The following is an 18,976-nucleotide window of genomic DNA, read 5'->3' as shown; positions in this document are numbered from 1 at the left end:
TAATTAGACTGTAATTTCATTAATCACTCTGGTTCTCTGAGGTCTCTTGAGAGTTTTATTGTGCAAACCTGAAAAGAAAGGACTCCTTTATTAGTTGCATTTCTGTTATTGCTGTTTTCTGTCATGGACAAAAGTGAAAATACGTTAGCCGTTCTGAAGTGTTTAGATTAAATCTGTTTTAAGAAAAATAAGAAGCAGACAGAACTCTGGAAAGCCCTGGTCTTGATGTGAATCTTTATGCACAACGTTATACACCACTGCAATAGTTATAACCAGAAGACACAGCAGAGACGAGAATCACAAAGGCTTTGTAAACATCCACACAATCAAACAGAATAATTTATGAGCGCCAGATCATTTTGATGTTTTGTTTGGACACTGCAGCCTTTATTTCCTCCTTTTTTTTAATAAATGAAAAAGTATTGTGCATGATAATGAGAATAATGAACAATCAACATTCACCCGAGGCCCTCAAAAACTGTTCTCACTCCAGCTGGCGCACACATGTGGTTCAGGCAGTGAAGAGGATTCGAGAATGCCAAACAAACCCATGCAAATTCCACAACCAAAGCTGAACTTTCTCAATTTCCGATGAAGAAATCATTGACATACCTTGCAGCAGTGGGACATCTTTGAGGAACCCTCCACTGTACTCCACCTGGTACTCCTTTTGCTGAAATCCTGGTACACATTCAACTTTCTCTTCGTCTTCCTGCGCTCCAGTGCATACAACCTGAAACACAAGGAAGAATATACGTTCACACTTTTTTAATAGCTCATTTTACAAGTCCCCTAGGGTTAAACTGATCAGTTTTACCATTATTGAATCCATTCAGCCAATCTAAGAGTATAGCGGAAATCCTTAAAGCTTAGTTTAAACCAGGGGTGCTCAACCCTGTTCCTGGAGATCTACCTTCCTACAGAGTTCAGCTTCAACCCTGATCAGACACACCTGAACCAATTAATTAGGATCTAAACAGCACTTGATAATTACAAACAGGTGTGTTTGATAAGGGTTGCAACTGAAATCTGCAAGAAGGTAGATCTCCAGGAACAGGGTTGAGCACCCCTGGTTTAAACCATTGAATCAAATTCAACCAGTAGCATCTTACTCAAAAAAAAAAGTAATGCTAATAATACTAAAATTGCTAATTTTTCTACTTTTATATGTAAGAAAGCTACTATATTTCAATTCAAATTGTTTAGAAACTGTAGTCTCAATCTACTATAGTATTAATAAAGCTGCTGTACCATGGTTGCAACAGGCAAAAAAATATCACAGCGCTTGAAAATATTCATCCGCTAAGTAACTAGATAACATTGCTGCATAATATCACCACGCCTGCCATAGTATTAAACCAAATTTACTTATTATTACGCCAGAATTAAGACATGTCAACCTAAAAACAGCAACTGCAGAAGAGTTGATACATAAAAAAGCTATCAAAACGGGTTTTTTTTAATTTTTGAGAGAACTCTAATCTATTTCCATGATTTATGTTAAGCTGAAGCTGAGCTACACTAAGCTAAAAGTGCTTCCACTTGACTCAAAGATCAGCCGGATGTATTCAAAATGATAAAGCTATTATAATTTTTTTACTTTCTTTTTTTTTTTTTTTACTGTAGGTGAGTTGTAAAAAAATGAGTGTTTCTTCAAGCCTTTAACAAATCCATTTAGCACACAATTTCTGTTTTTAAGCGCAAAAAGTACATTATTGTATTGTTTTTTTTTTCCATATTACAAGTTGTGTTTCTGTTTTCATGTTTCACAGTAATGATCAATCTACAAGTTATTTAGCGCAATAACACATCCTTGACTTTGAAATATCTTAAGAGTTAATCAGGTTTAAATGGCAAGAGTTCCTGTGGGGACAAATATAACACTGTTATTTACAGAATGTCCTACTGCCAAAAGTTTCAGTTCCACATTAGTGTTCAATGTTTTGACCCACATCAAAAAAAAACCTATAAGAGGATTAATGTGCATCTATGGAACCTACTGTATATGCAGTATATATGCACATATATGATAATATGTATGCAGTATATATATATATATACACCACATACATGGCAAAATTGAGCTGCATATATGTGTATATTGGGGCAAGCTTTTTTATGTCAGGTCGTGTTTGCTTTTTCTAACCACCATAAGGTAATTAATAAATATAGCACATGTGAAGAAAATATATATCATACAAATTCTAAAAGCCTTCAAACCTTTACACAGAGGATAACAGCATGAGTCATAATAGTTCAATACTTCATACTGAAGAAATTAAAGTAACTGAACTTCATCAAAGAACAGAAGACCTTCATTGTACTGTCTTGAGCTTCCACACATTTGTATCCATTTTAAATGTGAGCCGTAATACCTTTCCAGCCAAGATGCTAATTAAATATGACTTCTAGCCACAGTACTAATCAAATGTGGCTCATTGTCAAATGCGTATTTATATACATACTAATTAAGACATTCACATATTTCTCAGTGCAAACATTCAGGGCACTTCCCTTACCTGTAAATTAATCTCTGAACCATAGTCAAGATTTTCTATTTAAAAAACTAGTACAACTTGACTGTTGCGATTCTTTCACTTCTTAAATGAATAAACTTTTGTGTACATCGTGTTCTCATCTAAAAACAGCTGTAATGGCACTGCTAAAACAAGTGCATTGACCAAATCTGGAGTACTGCAATTCAAATAGATCACCAAGTCCATTTACTGACGACTAAATGCTGCTTTTACAGAGACCAAGAGCACAATGATTCTGCTGAGGGCTTTTCTGGTCAATTATACCAATTTTAGGTTGCTTTATACTTAGGAAAGCTAAGCTCATCTTCATTAGGAATTAAAGGTAATCATCCAGCTTTTAAAACTGAAAGAGAATGGTGGCTTTTAGGTCGATGGCAGGTCAGGTTTTTAAGGTAGCTCTTTTCCTATGCAGCCCCAACCTTTCTGTCCATCTTCGTCTTTTACCTCCAGCGACATTATTACTCTTTCACACCTATTTTTGCTCTCCATCAATCACCTTTTCAGCTGGAGGGAAAAGGGATTCTTTGTGACAATGATACACCTCACATGCCATCCTTAAATACACAGCCTCCTCTCAGTTCTACATGGTACATAACAACTCGAGGCATACAGACGGAATTTTAGAGATCTGCTTCGTTCTTTCCTAGGGAATACATGCAACATAGATTCAATACATCAGAAACACAGAGCATAAATCATCAGCTGCGCTGTTCCAATCTTAAATATTTCACATCAGATTACCCATTCATGATTAATGAAAGGCTTTGGCTTCATTTTCTCCCTTTGTGATTTAGTAAAACCCTATGCTTTTTTAAACAGTCTTTACTTGCGAATGGATATGCACAATCACACAGCTGCTTTGTAGTTTTTTCCTCTTTTTTTAGCTCAAAAAAAAATTTGTACACAGGGTCAAGTTCATCCTATGTTCAATTCAATTCAGCTTTATTTGTGTAGCACTTTTACAATGTAGATTGTGACAAAGCAGCTTCACATAAATGGTCATAGTAACTGGATCAGGGTAGTTCAGTTCAGTGGGGTTTGAAATCATTACTGAGAGTCCAAAAACTGAAGAGCAAATTCATCGATGCATAGCTTTACAGATCCTTAACCATGCAAGCCAGTGGCGACATGTATCAGCCTATGTATCAGTCCTAATTAAATAAGTGAGATTTAAAAAGCAAATAGAGTGAATAAAATATACTAACCTTGATTTGAAGAAAATATATGTAAATATAAGTCTATAAGAAGAGTTTATATCAGGGGTGTCCAAACTTGGTCCTGGAGGGCCGGTGTCCAACAGAGTTTAGCTCCAACCCTAATCAAACACACCTGAACCAGCGAATCAAGCTCTTATTAGGCTGCGGTCACACTGGGCTTTTCCTCCCATCACTTCCATTCATACGCACACGAATGCGTCAGACCGGAAACGCAGGGTCATGCGTCTAGTTTCGCAGGTTGTTGAGGTGCAAAGTTTAGGCTTGGTGAACTCTGACGAGCGAAATCGCATCACTTGACTGCTTGAGACCAATCGAGGATCAAAACATGACCTCCTTGGACACCCCTGGTTTATATGCAAAAGCCTATAATTGCTGTCTGAAATTTTTAGGATTCAGTAATTTGCTTTTTATGACAAATAATAGGCTATTTTTATTGCCTTTAAAGTGAGATTACTAAAAACATAAACATAGGCGGCTGAGAAAAATGCTAATTTTAATAGTAAAGTTCAGTCGGCACTAAGTTAATTTTGCAATTGAACTCCTTATCCACTTAATAGCTTTGGGGACTGAAAGAACTACACCTCTATGAAGCACAGTGAAGGACATCCTAAAATTAAACAAGAAGAAGAAATACAAATCTTTTTATTTAAAGTTGATGATTGTAGATACAGAAACAAAATACACTACCTGACAAAAGTCTTGTTGCCTATCCAAGTTTTAGGAACAACACAATGACTTGACTTCTAGTTGATCATTTGGTATCAAAAGTGGCTTGTATGACAGGCAAAGGTCTCTAGATTACACTTATTTTGCAAAAATAAAATATGATCATGCCTTGATTTTTAACTATTTGATTAGGACAGTAAGATCTGACTTTGCTTAAACAAAAACAAAAATAATGTGCACTATAGAATATAAAGTCATGGTGCGGTGGATAAAAAAATATATATTGTGTTTGACTTGTGTATGAGATTGGATGACTGCATCCATACATCTCTGCAATGACTCAAATAAATAAAGTCATCTGGAATGGCAAAGTCTAGTGACCGGGCTTATTCAATCCTGGAGCACCTTGACCTTATTTGCTTTCAGGAACTTTGATGTGGAGGCTGAAGTATGAGAAGGAGTGCTATCCTGGTCAAGAATTTGCCCTCTCCTGTTGTTTGTAATGCAATGGGCAGCATAAATGTCTTGATACCTCAGACTGTTAATGTTGATATCCACTATGCAGATCTCTTGCACACCCCCAAATGAATGCAACCCCAAACTACAATTGTTTCTTCACCAAACTTGACAGATTTCTGTGAAAATCTTGGGTCTTTGCAGGATCCAATAGGCCTTCTGCAGTATTTGTGATGATTGGGATGCAGATCAACAGATGATTTATCAAAAAAAAAAAATCTACCTTCTGCCACTTTTCCAAATGGTCAACAAGAAGTCACTTTTATCAGGTAGTGTACATTTAAGGTTTATTCCAAAATCTACATATACATTAAGAATGTTGACAGTTTTTGGAGAGTGACTTGTTTACAATGTGGAGAGAGTGAAGCTTAAGCTCCCTTTTTGTGCTTCTTGTAGCTCATAATGACTTTCTGATTGCTGGAATTTTCTGTGCACTATCATGGGTGATGTAGCTTATGCATAAATTTGGAAGTGAAATATTATTGTTTAAAAAATGTGTTGAGTCAGTGTGACCATGTGTCACAAAAACAACAGCTATATACTGTAGCTCACAACACGTCTGTCTTTCGATGTTTATTGGTTATTTTAAAAAATGTTGTGCTCTGTTAATATCCAGTAATATTATTAATTAAAGTGCCATGGCATATTATCAGTATCTGTAAAACATGGATACTAAATCAACACAATGAACTCATTTGAGTTTAATAACAAACTAGATTGATTACTCTATATTCAGCTAACACCCTGACTGGGCACTTTAAAAGGAATTCATTACTAAGCCTAAAAGCAAAATGACATGTACACAAATTACTTATGTTTGTTTTATTCTCAAGTAACTGTGTACACTACACATTTACAAAGGCACTGATGAAATATCTTTAGACATTTAGAGAAAAAAAAAGTTTGTTTATTTATTTATTATTATATTATTATTATTATTATTATTATTATTATTATTATTATTATTATTATTATTATTATTATTATTAGATCATTCATTCATTTTCTTTTCAGCTTAGTCACTTTATTAATCTGGGGTCGCCACAGTGGAATGAAACATCACTTATCCAGCACGTTTTGCACAGCGAATGCCCTTCCAGCTGCAGCCCATCTCTGGGAAACGTCCATACACACTCATACACTACGGACAATTTTAGCCAACCCATTTCACTTGTACTGCATGTCTTTGGACTGTGGGGGACACCGGAGCACTCGGAGGAAACCCACGCGAACAACAGGGAGAACATGCAAACTCCACACAGAAACGCCAACTGAGCCAGCCGAGCGACCTTCTTGCTGTGAGGTGACAGCACCACGTACTGCGCCAACATTATTATTATTATTATTATTATTATTATTATTATTATTTGAAATTCACAGAGGCTCCTTAAAATGTTAAAAATAACTTTTTCAAACTGAGCGTTTGAAGTAAAAAATTATGGATTATGGATGTAAAAATTATGGATGTTTCTCCTTATTGGTACCACTGTCTGACTGAAGAGCTACGAAACACTGTTTCACATTATAATTTATGCTGTAAGTAACAATGAAAATTCTACCAAATAAAAAGTATTTTTATGTGTGCTTTGAGTAAAGTGCGCCAACAGGTAAACTGTATTCAGCTCTTCCCACTCCCCTGAAACACTGTAAATTCAAGAGTTCACACTTAACTGATGATTGATTATAAAAGCATGTTTGGCATGCTGTCCCAGAAGAGAGACCTGAGCTCATAAGATCCTCGAGTCCGGGCTCCCTATTTGCAGAGCAAGACGGAAGTTTGAGCTTAGGTAGATCTCGAGAACTTTCCTGCTGTTTTAATCTAGTGTGCAATTAGGAATTGCTACGAAAATAAAACTACTATGCATGTCTATAGTGCCGATTTGGATTAGTCAATTAACTTAAGTTGAATGTTTTTGGATGGTGGGAGAAAACGGGGACCCAGGGGAAACCCACGCGCACACAGGGAGAACATGTTTACTTTGCACAGAAATGTCGTTTGGCCTGGTAACGACTAGAACCAATGACTAAGAACTAAGAACAAGAAACTGAGGCCAAAATTCACAAGAGCTCACCAAATCAGGACAGGAGAAGATCTACCAACCCTCTACCTTAATCTATTTACCAGTCTAAAAATCCTCAGATGAAAGTTGGATGACCATCAACTTAATGTTAGCTAAATTCTTAATCATTTCCAAGTTATAGTAACTTCAAGCTTTCTTTCCTGTCTTTGTTCCTGTCAATAAAAGTAAAAATACACTGAACCATCAATTATAAACATACTGTAAAAAAAAAATCTGTTACTTTAGGACCGTTTTAATTACCAATTTAATTAATTCACCATTAAATTGCCATTTATTACAGTCGTTAAATTACAGACATTTACCATAAAATAATAGACGGTAAATTACAGAAATTCACCAGAAATGTATATTTAAAGAATTTTCTGTAATTTAACGTATGTTATTTTTTGGTAAATGTCTGTAATTTAATTTCTTTTTTTTTCCAGCACCTGAAAAAAAAGTGAAATAATAGATTTTTTTCAGTGTTCTTGTATGTGTACTTTCAATGTTGATAGTTTGGGTCCTAAAAGAATCTTCAAACAGGCCTTGCCCAGCTTGTCTGCACTTCACTAAGGTTTCTTTTGTTGTCATTGAGGCTAAGATCCAAATCAATTATTGGAGATCAGACCAAAATATTGAAGCAGTAGTTTAATTTGCTTTGTGGAGAGTTGAGCTGGAGACTGTAGACTGGCAAGAGTATTATAAAAGGCCAGCTGAGACAGGAGATGTGCAGCTCTTAAACAGCTGCAGCTCCTGGGTTTTTGGATGCTAGTTTATACTCTATGCTTCTTCACTGTCACTACCTCAGAAGTCCCCTGAAAGAAGAATTCATGCCACCGTTAGGGAGCTTCAAGCATGTTATTACTACAGCAATTCGGTTTTTTGTAAGAGTTTCAAGGTAAAAACTGCAGCTGAAAAAAACCATTTGCGAACGCACACTCAGCAATAAGGCGCAGAGTTTTCTTTGACGTGTCCCTCAGGATACGACACAGACCCAAAAAAAATGTAAAATCTCAGCATAGTGTATTTTGAGGGGAATATAAATGCCTATTTTAGCTTATTTTTTAGATTTAATGAGCCAAATCAGACAAAAGTGCTGTGTTTACTGAAATGGAAAAAATACTATCATTCTTGTCCTACAGGTTAATTTGCAGCTAAAATAGCATTGCCCTCAGCGACACTTGAATATCAGTGTCTTTTTTAAACTCACAAAAGGCTACTCTGCTTTATCTGCAATTTAATGACAAATACATTTGGGGGTTAAGGGTGCCACTTCTAAACAAGGTATCCCGCTCTTTATGGTTTCTATTCTACCCAGCACTTCTGGGTAGTCCTTCAGGAGTTCACTTACTAAAGTTCCTCATAGAAGAGGCAAAGCTAGTTTAGTTACACGGGAACTCAATGACTTTTCTTCAGCCGTGTGCAAAACGAATGTTCCTAAAATTACCTCAGCAGGGCAGAAAAAGCATTGCAATAAGACAGCATGAGAGAAATTTCCCTCATAAGTATGGTGAACATCAATGCAGACAAAAAAATGGCACAACATAGATCATCACAAGGCATGTTTACATTCTCTCAGAAAAAAAAACAAAGAATAATTTGACCAAGAAGTGTTGGAGAAAGATAAGAGTAAAAAGGAAGGACATTAATTACGCTATGTCCTTCATATTGTCTTCATATTGTCTGAGGCATACAGCAGAAAATAAAGTGGATGGAACTTATAAGTAATTACTTAGTACTAAGAAATTAAAAAGGTAAATTAAGGGTAAATTAATATGTAAACATTTACAACAGTCTGATTTCTGAGGTCTTTCTAACCATTATCACCATGTGAGAGAATCACTTCACAGTATATATCATACCACCTTCAGCATTTCTCAAAGCAAGTATCATTGTAGAGAACTAAACTCAATAGAAATGTACAAATATTACTGCATGTGCATGTCAGGTGTGTTTTTAGGTATAAATATCATTGTTCAGGCTTCAAATATAAGGTTTATCTATGGCAGGGGGGCTCAAACTTGGGCTGGTGTCCTGCACAGTTTAGTTTTAACCACAATCAGACACACCTGGATTAGCGAATCAAGCATTCTTGCAGGTGTGTTGAGGCAAGTTGGAGCTAAAATCTGCAAGACACCAGCTCTTGAGGACTGAGTTTGGACATCCTTGATCTAGTAATAGTGTCTCTCTAAAATTACTTTTGACAATTATGAAACAATAAGGCATAGACTGGCTGTTCAACGCTCATGAACCAGCGGAAAGCAGCCTTACCTCTAGCATATTTTATGTAATCTACTGCTGGCTCTGATGCAACTCTCTATAAAGGTTAATCATGACATACACTTTGCTTCAGGTTTTTCTACTGGTCTGTCTTCAGTCTCATGGTCTATTGGTGCGTTCCAGAGACAACCGTTATGGTTTCAGAAGTATAATGAGTATTATAGAGTAACTTCAATTCAGTATCTATTGCTGTTTTTGAACATTCTGAATTGGTCAGCAACATTTTAATAGCTGTTACTTTTTATTAAATAGTATTGTTCATTAAATAATGTCAGTATACCACATTTATTACACAAATAAATTGTATATTATGATAAAGATAGCTTCAAGAACATGATCTAATGAATGATATTCAGCCAACTATACAATAAACTATTAATGTCTAAAAATATCTAAAAATATTTTCTGACTGTGTTTGCACATTTTGTAAGGGTTCCAGGAATGTTTCAGGTTTTATTTAAGATATATATTCATTCCAGTGTGTAGTTTGCATGAAAAAAACAAAAAACAAGCTGAAATTATTTTTTATAAAGAGCGAGCCCACATGTATTGACCTTTGTCGAAATACAGACTAAGCAGAATGTCAAAACATATCAAGGTCACATGTACGAATGATTTAAAAAGTTTCTTGGTCAGATACAGTAAAAAATAAATCTCACTAATACAGTTTTAATGGGTGAGGATTGTAATAAAAGTTAAGACGTCAGCAGATATGTAGAGGAGTCATATACTATGAAGTATGCACCATCAGTTAAATCCATCAGAAAACAAACTATTGGTTTATACACGCATTACTAATATACAGTATATAACTTATTAATAAAGTCATCTGGAATGGCAAAGAAAGCGTTCTTGCAGGACTCCCAGAATTCATCAAGATTCTTTGGATTCATCTTTAATGCCTCCACCATCTTACTCAGACATGCTCAGTAGTGTTCATGTCTGCTGACTGGGTTGGCCAATCCTGAAGCATATTGACCTTCTTTGCTTTCATGAACTTTGATGTGATGGCTAAAGTATGAGAATGTGCGCTATCCTGCTGAAGAATTTGCTCTCTCCTGTGGTTTGTAATGTAATGGGATGCACAAATGTCTTGCCATCAATGCCATCAACTCTGCAGATCTCGCACACCCCCATACTAAATGTAACCCTATACCATGAATTTTCCTTCACCAAACTTGACTGGTTTCTTTGAGAATCTTGGGTCCATGCGGTTTCCAACAGGTCTTCTGCAGTATTTGTGATTCAACAGTTCAACAGATGATTCATCTGAAAAAACTACCTTCTGCCACTTTTCCAAATGATCAACTAGAAGTCAAGTTATTATTTGTTATTAAGTGAGATCGACGACAAGATTTGTGTCAGGTACTGTATATGTTTGTTTATAAATATGCCTTACTGCCTCTTTTCAAGATGCTGAATGAAGTAAAAACAAATACTTCTGATATGCAGCGTAGAAGATCAATCCCAGTTTAGGATTAATCAATTCGATTAGTTAGGGGTGAGGATAATAGTTATATATTGACAAGCATATTGGATACACCTATCTAAAAATGCACCTTGAATTCTGTAGCACTGTGTTTCCAAAGATACAGAGTGTCTTATGTGAGCGGTCACACCGTATGTGTGTGTGCGCGAGAGTATCTCGAGAGTGTCAGAGCAGATGATATCCAATGAGAGGAGAGAGAAATGAGGTAAGAAGCAAAGAGTGTGTGCGCGCCAATGACCACGGAAATGTGTGGCCTTGTTTGATGTGACAAAAGAAAGCCAGGCGCAAGGGTATTGTGGCAGCCTGCCTTCATCTCTGTGTGTCTGCTTACAGGGAGACGGGCGTCCAAAGCAAGAACACCACCTGCTGCCTTGCCTCGACTTATCCCTGCCTCAATAACGTTTGCTTTTCTTTTCCTCTGTCTGAACTGGAAAGCGTAATTGATTGCTTGGCATGTTGGTCACCTTATCGGTTCGCTTCTCTGATACAGCCTTGCGGAGACTTCATTAGTTTCTAATAATTTGACTCAGCAGGATTTCCTTATTAAACACAACTAGAGAAGATGACACTGGTGAGCTGTGATCGAGGGGACAGGGGTTAGGAAATGACAATGTTAACTGCTGATCCAGAAAAAATTGCTTAAATGTGCTTTTTAGAAGTCTTTGCTTTTCTTTTAGGCCTGGCGAACGACAAAGGGGATAAATTAAATGGAAAATCCATTCAATAATTAAAATTCTGCCACCATTTACTCACCCTTGTGTCATTTCAAACCTGTGGGACTATTTTTTCTCTCTCTCATAACAAAAAAGGAGACATTTTCCATGCAATTAATGCTGAATGAAGCATTCAAGGTTTGAAAAAGTACACAAAGCGCCATAAACTGTCATGTCACTTTATATATTCATAGTCTTAAACCAGACAGAACTCTTCTCCAGCTCTTAACTACACCTAAAATTAACCATTTAGCAAACCTTTGTCAAGTCAAGTCATATTTTATATAAATGTAAACTGTGTCAAAGCTGCTTTACATAGATGAACAGAAAATAAGGATAAAATGATAATTAAATTGGAATATTTTTGGAGCAGGCAGGTAGCAGAGCAGTGGCAAAAAATTAGCGTAGATCTAGTTAAATGAAAACCTATTCAGTTCAGTTTCATCTGAATGTCAATACTGAAGGACGGTCAACTGAAAAGCATTACCACCGACCTCAATTAAGCAAGCCAGAGGCAAAAGGAAAAGTTCATCCAAAAATTAAAATTACCTTATAATTTACTCACCCTTAAGCCATCCATAATGTACAGCATATTAGGTTTTTCTGTCAGACAAACACAGTTTGAGTAGATTGCAATTTTATCCTGGCTCTTCCATTGTGTATACGATGTTTGACTTTTGTTTTGAAGCTTTCAAAAGCGCATGAATCCACTGCAAAATAAAGCCATTTGCAGCCTACAGGATATGAGTGGTCGGTAACTCTGGTGTAATTTCGGGAGCGGGCGCGCGGTCAAACAATATCACTCCAGAGCAAACGTGCTCATACGTATCCGCGTGGAGGCTGTTTATGTGTGTGTGTGTGTGTGTGTGTGTGTGTGTGTGTGTGTGAAAATGAGAGAGAATGTGATGCTGTGTGTCGCTTGGTGCTCTCTGTGTGTGTGCGTGTGTGTGAATGACAAAGAGGGAGAGCGTGATGCTGTGAATTGCTTTGTGCTCTCTGTGTGTGTGTGTACGTGTGTGTGTGAATGAGAGAGAGAGTGTCCACGCAGATCTCTTATACGAACAAGACAAACAGGTGACTGCGAACCTAAGGTCGCATATATGGCATTCAGTTTCTGAATGGTTTAGGCACAAGCCAACAGTTTAGTGATGCTGTCTGAGCCTTACATCATAATTTTTTTATTTATTATTATAGATGGTAATTCCCAGTACCGAGGTAAAATAGGGAGGAGGTTTTGTATTCAGTTCAGTTCTATCTGGTTCTTGAATCTGATTGTCTGATAGCTGTATGCTATTCTGCAATAACAGCACTTTTAAAGCCACTTCACTCTTGTGTATTACTCCGCCCACAGAGAGTGACAGCAAAAGACTCATTACAGTTTGACAAATATTTCAGCTGTTTGACAACATAATGTACTTTTGAGGCTTTATTAGGCAAGAATGTAGTTAGAATGCAACTATGCAGTTGATTTATAAGGATAGTGCCTATTTTAAACATTTATAATTTCAGAGATCGGCTACCATCAGCCTGTCATACTGAGCAGAGGAAAGATATATGTAATTATGCCATCGAACTGTTGTATAAATGCAGTGTCACACTTGTAGCAGTATGATATGGCTGTATATAGTCACTGGTGGGACACTAACCCGTATTGCGCTGCTACTCGTGATATTACTCCTACTCTGCCTGCCTGCCTGCCTGCCTGTCTATCTATATGTGAGGTACCAGCATTTTCCTGCTTGCTTTTTGAGCGCCATTGAGCTAGTTTTTAAACAGCTATGATTGGCCATTGTTTAATCAGCTGAATATAAATGACAGTGATTGTAACAGCTGCAACAGTCGAGATTGGAGAGGAAATGTTACCTCATTGACACACCACAAAGTCAAAGAGTGCACAGCTAGATCAAGAGACAGAGCTTTACAGTATAGTATATGCCTCCAGTCAATCCCTAGCAATGAAAAAGGGGTCATGAGTTTAACTACACCTTTAGCGTCAGTGAAAGACTCTCCCTGAAAACTCACAACCAGTGCACAGTACACACCCAGCAAACATTTTTGGGTTTAATAGACATCTAATAGACCTCTAAACATGGACAGATTGGCTAAAACAAGGCTAAACTTGGGCTGACAGTGAAAATCTAATAGACCTCTAAGAACAGCCCAAAACTGGACTAATCGTCAAGTAGACAGACTTTATATGTGTAGTCATTCATTTCTGTTTATCTGATGACTAGTCTAGTTTTGGCCTATTCTTAGACGTCTATTAGATTTTCACAGCTCAAATTTAGCCTTGTTTTAGGCGAGACGACTATGTTTAGACGTCTATTAGACATATTTTAAAAACAAAAAATGCTTGCTGGGCAGTTTCCTGCCTTTTAAGTAGTAGGAATGTTTTAATTACTCACAGTTGCGTCTTGCCTTCCTTGTCATAGTATACTACACATACACAAATATATTTACTAATGGTTAAGATGATTATACCTACATAGCTACTGTATATACCTCTGCTTTGCAGCACAATCTAGCTTGCCTCATTACTGAAGCTTTATCATTAATGCTGTTGTTTTCTCGGATATACTGTACAGTTCAGTACAGTATAGAGCAGCACAATGATAAAGGTGACATATTTCAGCCAGTTTTCCATGAACAGATTTTCAAATATGGCACACAAAGTCATGAGCAACTTAAAAGAACAAAAAAATAGAATCAAAAATATCTCTGCAAGTCATGCAGCTTTGGAATTTTACTCACTCAGGGTGAGTAAATAATGACAGAATTGACATTTTTAAGTGAACAATCCCTTTAAATTCCAGGAAAATGTTGAAACGGCTGTGTTCTGTATATACACATGTATATAAAAAGAAGATAAGAATGACAGGAGACAAGACAAATAAAAAAAGAGCATGAAAAGGAGATGGAAAAAGCTAAACTAAACTGATGAGCACTGTGGTTTTTTTATGAGAGCGAGAGCTGGAATATGGAGGTTATGGTTTACTCAGCTCTTCCTGAGAGAATCTGGCTTTTTGTTTTGCTTCAATGAGGGGAAACAGAGTTCAAACCCATCCTCCGTCTCTGCTCATAAACTATGCTATAAAGCCCTGAGTGATATTGAAGATCTAAACGTGCGCCTTACTTTGTGACTACATTAACACTGAGCCCGGGTGAAAAAAGCTCGATGACTATCTGACAAAACTCTCTAGTTCGTTAGCTTTAGCCCTTTTCCAATGCCAACGCCATAATTTATGCATGCAATTCACGTACATTAGACATCCTGCAGCGCTTGATAGCTGGATTGCTTTGGCTTCGTCAACGAGGTCAGCGTTTGAGGCATTGAATCTCAGCTTACCCATAATGCCTGGATTAGTTTTTCCAATAGAAAGTCTGGAACCAACATATTTCCCTGCCACGGCAGCACTGTAAAGCAATAGTTAACAGGTCTAAAGCGTTGTAATCCCTCTCCAAGACATGTAATCTACTCATTAGACCTCCTAACCTCAAAACTGCTGGTGGATAAAAGCAACAGATGAGAACGCAGCTATAAAACAGGCAGTGAAAGCTAGGGGTAATTTCCTTTCAGATGCTGTAGTAACCCAAAGCAATTTTAATGTCCCATTCTAAAAGCAGTTTACAGCTGCTCAAATTGTACAACCTAGTTTGCAAAGGGTCATTAGGAAATTCAGTCATACACCATATGTGGTAAAATGGAAGCCTAGATTTTCGTTGAAGGGTTTTAAGGTCAATTTAACTGTTGAGGAACAAAAACACTGTGAAAACACTACAATTACTTTGAAATCGGACTGCATTTCTAATACTGCATATGGTTTATGTAGATGCTCTGGTTGCATTTGCATCTTACATAATAGCACATATAGGAATTAGGAGTCTGAGGGACACTCAACTCATATGTATCAGTATGCTGAACTCACAATACACACACAAACACACACACACACACACACACACACACACACATATATATATATATATATATATATATATATATATATATATATATATATATATATATATATATATATATACACGTTTTCAATGAAGTTTTGGACATGATATGTGAATAGCCCCATAAAGATTTGACCTGAGAGATACAGTACAAGCACTGATCTATAATAGATTATTGATTACAAGCCACATGGAACACATATTTTATGAACTACAGAAAACCATGTTAATCATTTACAGGAAGAAGAAAAACTTACAGAACCTGGAGGAAGAAGAAACTGTGCAACAGTTACTATCAAAGTCCCATACATTAATAGTCTTTGCTCATTCTTCCTTTAAAAGCAAATGGCCGGTGAATTCCGTGTTGCAGCATAGGTTATTGTATCAATCCTCAGAGAAAAATGACCGGAACAAACAACACATGGTATACGGTGGTATTGTTGTGAAAATGAACCTTAACTCTTTATTCCCCACAGCATCTCTGGTCATCTCTCAGTAATAGTATTCTTCACGTCATGATCAATCCCAAAACAATCTGCACTCAGCTAGTCTTTGAAGGGAAGTTCATGTTTTACCAGGTCTGACACTTCATATTTGGTAATGTCTCATATCGGTCATATTTTGTATCAATAAGATACAAACTCAAAACAAATCTTTCATTCGACTCTTTCCTTTAAGAATCAATAGTTTTAAACATGATGCACTTTCAGATTTAAATCTCAGCTAGATGTTTTAATTCACTTAGAGCTGTGTTACACACTGCATGCAAGGTAACTTTAGCCGGTTTGGATTTGTTTGGCTTTGTCTAACAACAGGTCTCATTATGTGAATTAATTCCAATTACTTACATCCCTAACAGAAACAAAGCAGTGTCCGGGGCAATAAACCTAAAGTTGTCCATAATACTTGATTAATCTTTCCAATAAAAAGTCTGAAATAGTCTAGCTCTGCAGTCCCTTTCGAAGGCTACATTCTACTTATTTTCTTTCAGATACTGTGGTAATCCAAAGTCATTTTAATGTGCCATTCTAAAAGCATTTTACAGCTCCACAAATCGTACAACCTATTTTGCAAAGGGCCATTAGCAAATTAATTCGTACACCATATGTGGTAAAATGGAAGACTGCATTCCCATTGAAGAGTTTTAAGGTTAATATAACTGTCGAGAAACAGCACTGTGCTCACTTGACAGACTGCAGATGGTTAAAAGTAAAAACTTTCTTACTGCAGCCAAGTTGCATTCTACACAACTGAAATAAGCCCATAAACCCACTCATTCGGTGTTGCTTCACAGATTTTTCTTTTAAATAAAGATGTCAGAGGAGCAAATAAAGTTCACTGGCTTTATTGGGTAAGAAAAAAACAGCAACCATATATATGGTGAGGATCAGATCGATATGTGTCTCTGCATTCTCTTCTAAAAGACAAAGTTAACAGCTTTAAGTGTGTCCCCCCATCTTCTAGAGTCAGCGTTAAACCTTGTGCTGTCGTTCAGCTACTAAAGGAGAACAAATTGATATCAACATTATTTGCACGCAGCCATAATGATAGTAGAATAGGCTATTCATTCTTTCTAGATCATCTCCCTTAATACTGCTCGGAGAATCACATCTTTAATTAATTAGCCCATTAAAGTCATCAGCAACTTCAATAAGTCAGAATGAAATTAACAAAGACCAAGAAAGTCTAGCATTTGCATATTTCGCTTTTAGCAGCATCACAGGGAAATGAGCCCAGTTAGCTCAGTATTCTTTAGGTCATCCTACTTCACCAGCCACTTTATTAGGTACAGCGGTCCAACTGCTTATAAACACAAACTTCTAGTCAGCCAATCACATGGCAAAAACTCAATGCATTTAGCCATGTAGACATGGTCAAGACGATCTGCTGAAGTTCAAATCGAGCATCAGAATTGGGAAGGTGATTTAAGTGACTTTGAACTTGGCATGATTCTTGGTGCCAGTCTTGTAATTCCTGTCCTGTTAAATCGCACATAGAAGGTAAATCGCATCATAATGAACTACCTCAAGACATAGACGATATATAATTGCAGCTAACTGTTTGGAAGTGTTAAAAGTGTCCAAGAAGATGGCCAAAATCTTTACAATCATTGACCCAGAGACTGTTTAGATGCATGTCACTGATGGGAAGATGATGGATGTTTATTGTATAATAACCGAAATGACCTTAAACACACAGCAGGCACAAGACGTCAACATGACCTCAGATTGATGTGGTACTCTAACATCATGGGGACGTTGCATTTTGTTTGGAAATGAAAATCAGGTTGACGTCAGGCCGACAGCAATGTTCAATGTCCAACCTAAAACCAACCAAATATCAACGTCTAATGATGTTACAGAGTGGCGTTGTGTGGACGTTACCACTATGACATCTATCAGATGTTTGATTTTGATTGCCATACCTGATAAAAAAAATGTCAGTATTTGATGTCAATATGATTTTGGCTCGAGGTTGGATTTTGGTCACTTTCTAGCAATCTAAAATAGACCAAATATCAACATCATTTGATGTTGTTATTGGACATCAAAATAACATTGTCTTAAGATGCTGGCTAGACATTGAATTTTGGCCACCTGACATCACAACTTAAATCTAACCAAATATTAATATCTTATGATGTTGTGTGCCTGCTGGGCAATAACAAGATGCACTACAGAATGTTACGTTTACACACATGCACAAATTACATGTAAATGCATCAGCTTTTGTTATATTCACTACTCACTACTCGAGTACTTTTAAAAGGACTACTTTTTACTAATACTTTGAGTAATATTCATAACAGATACATTTACTCTACTTGCACTTTAGTTTTAGGCAAGTAATAGTACTTTTACCCGAGTATGATTTTTCAGTACTCTTTCCACCACTGTTTGTGACTAACAGTCAAGAACACAAGTACTGCGAATATTTAAGAAAAAAGATGTCCATATTTATGATTATCTTAAAGTGGGTTTGTTTACACTGACAAATGCATTAAACATACAAACAAACTGCATGTTTAAATGGGCACCTTGAAGTGAAAGCAATATAAAAACATGGCAAAACCCGTAATTAATTTGATGTAAAATTAAGAGATTGTTGATGTGTTTTTTGTCCCCAATGTTAGATATCATCCCAGTATGATCAATGTAGTCTCCCAAAATCCAGTGTAAATTTGAAATTTAGAAGCTTTGGGATAAAGAAAATGTTCTTCTTTCTAAGAAAACATATTGTAACAGTCACTATTTGGGTGGTCAAAAGAGCATCAATGTGTTGATGTCAAATCAATGAGTATTTTAACATGTTTTTTGACGTCATGCTTAATATTAATTTAATGTCATTTTGACATCAAGGTGCCTGCAGGGATGCACAAACCAATCTCATATTTTGATTTAATATATGTAATGAAACCAAAGATACAGGTAATCTCATTGGCAGCTCATAAACAGAATTCAGCTACAGTAAGCATGTATCTGGAAGTCTGCAGACACTCAGCGTAAAGTCAACCCAGCGGTTGTTCAACACATGACAT

At 36.6% G+C, this 18,976-nt stretch overlaps 1 protein-coding gene across 1 annotated transcript in view; it reads right to left on the bottom strand.

Annotated features, from left to right (window-relative positions):
• Window positions 1-18,976, bottom strand: part of cdh13 (cadherin 13, H-cadherin (heart)) — a 574,628-nt gene that overhangs the window by 389,024 nt on the left and 166,628 nt on the right. Inside the window, exon 2 of the mRNA XM_068214885.2 lies at window positions 613-733. Coding sequence (XP_068070986.2) covers window positions 613-733 — 121 coding nt within the window. The remainder of the gene's footprint in view (window positions 1-612; window positions 734-18,976) is intronic.

Source organism: Danio rerio, chromosome 18, assembly GCF_049306965.1.
Source record: "Danio rerio strain Tuebingen ecotype United States chromosome 18, GRCz12tu, whole genome shotgun sequence".
In the NCBI taxonomy this organism is placed as follows: domain Eukaryota; kingdom Metazoa; phylum Chordata; class Actinopteri; order Cypriniformes; family Danionidae; genus Danio; species Danio rerio.
The sequence above is the reverse complement of the archived record's forward strand: the minus strand, read 5'-3'. Positions and strand labels throughout refer to the sequence as shown.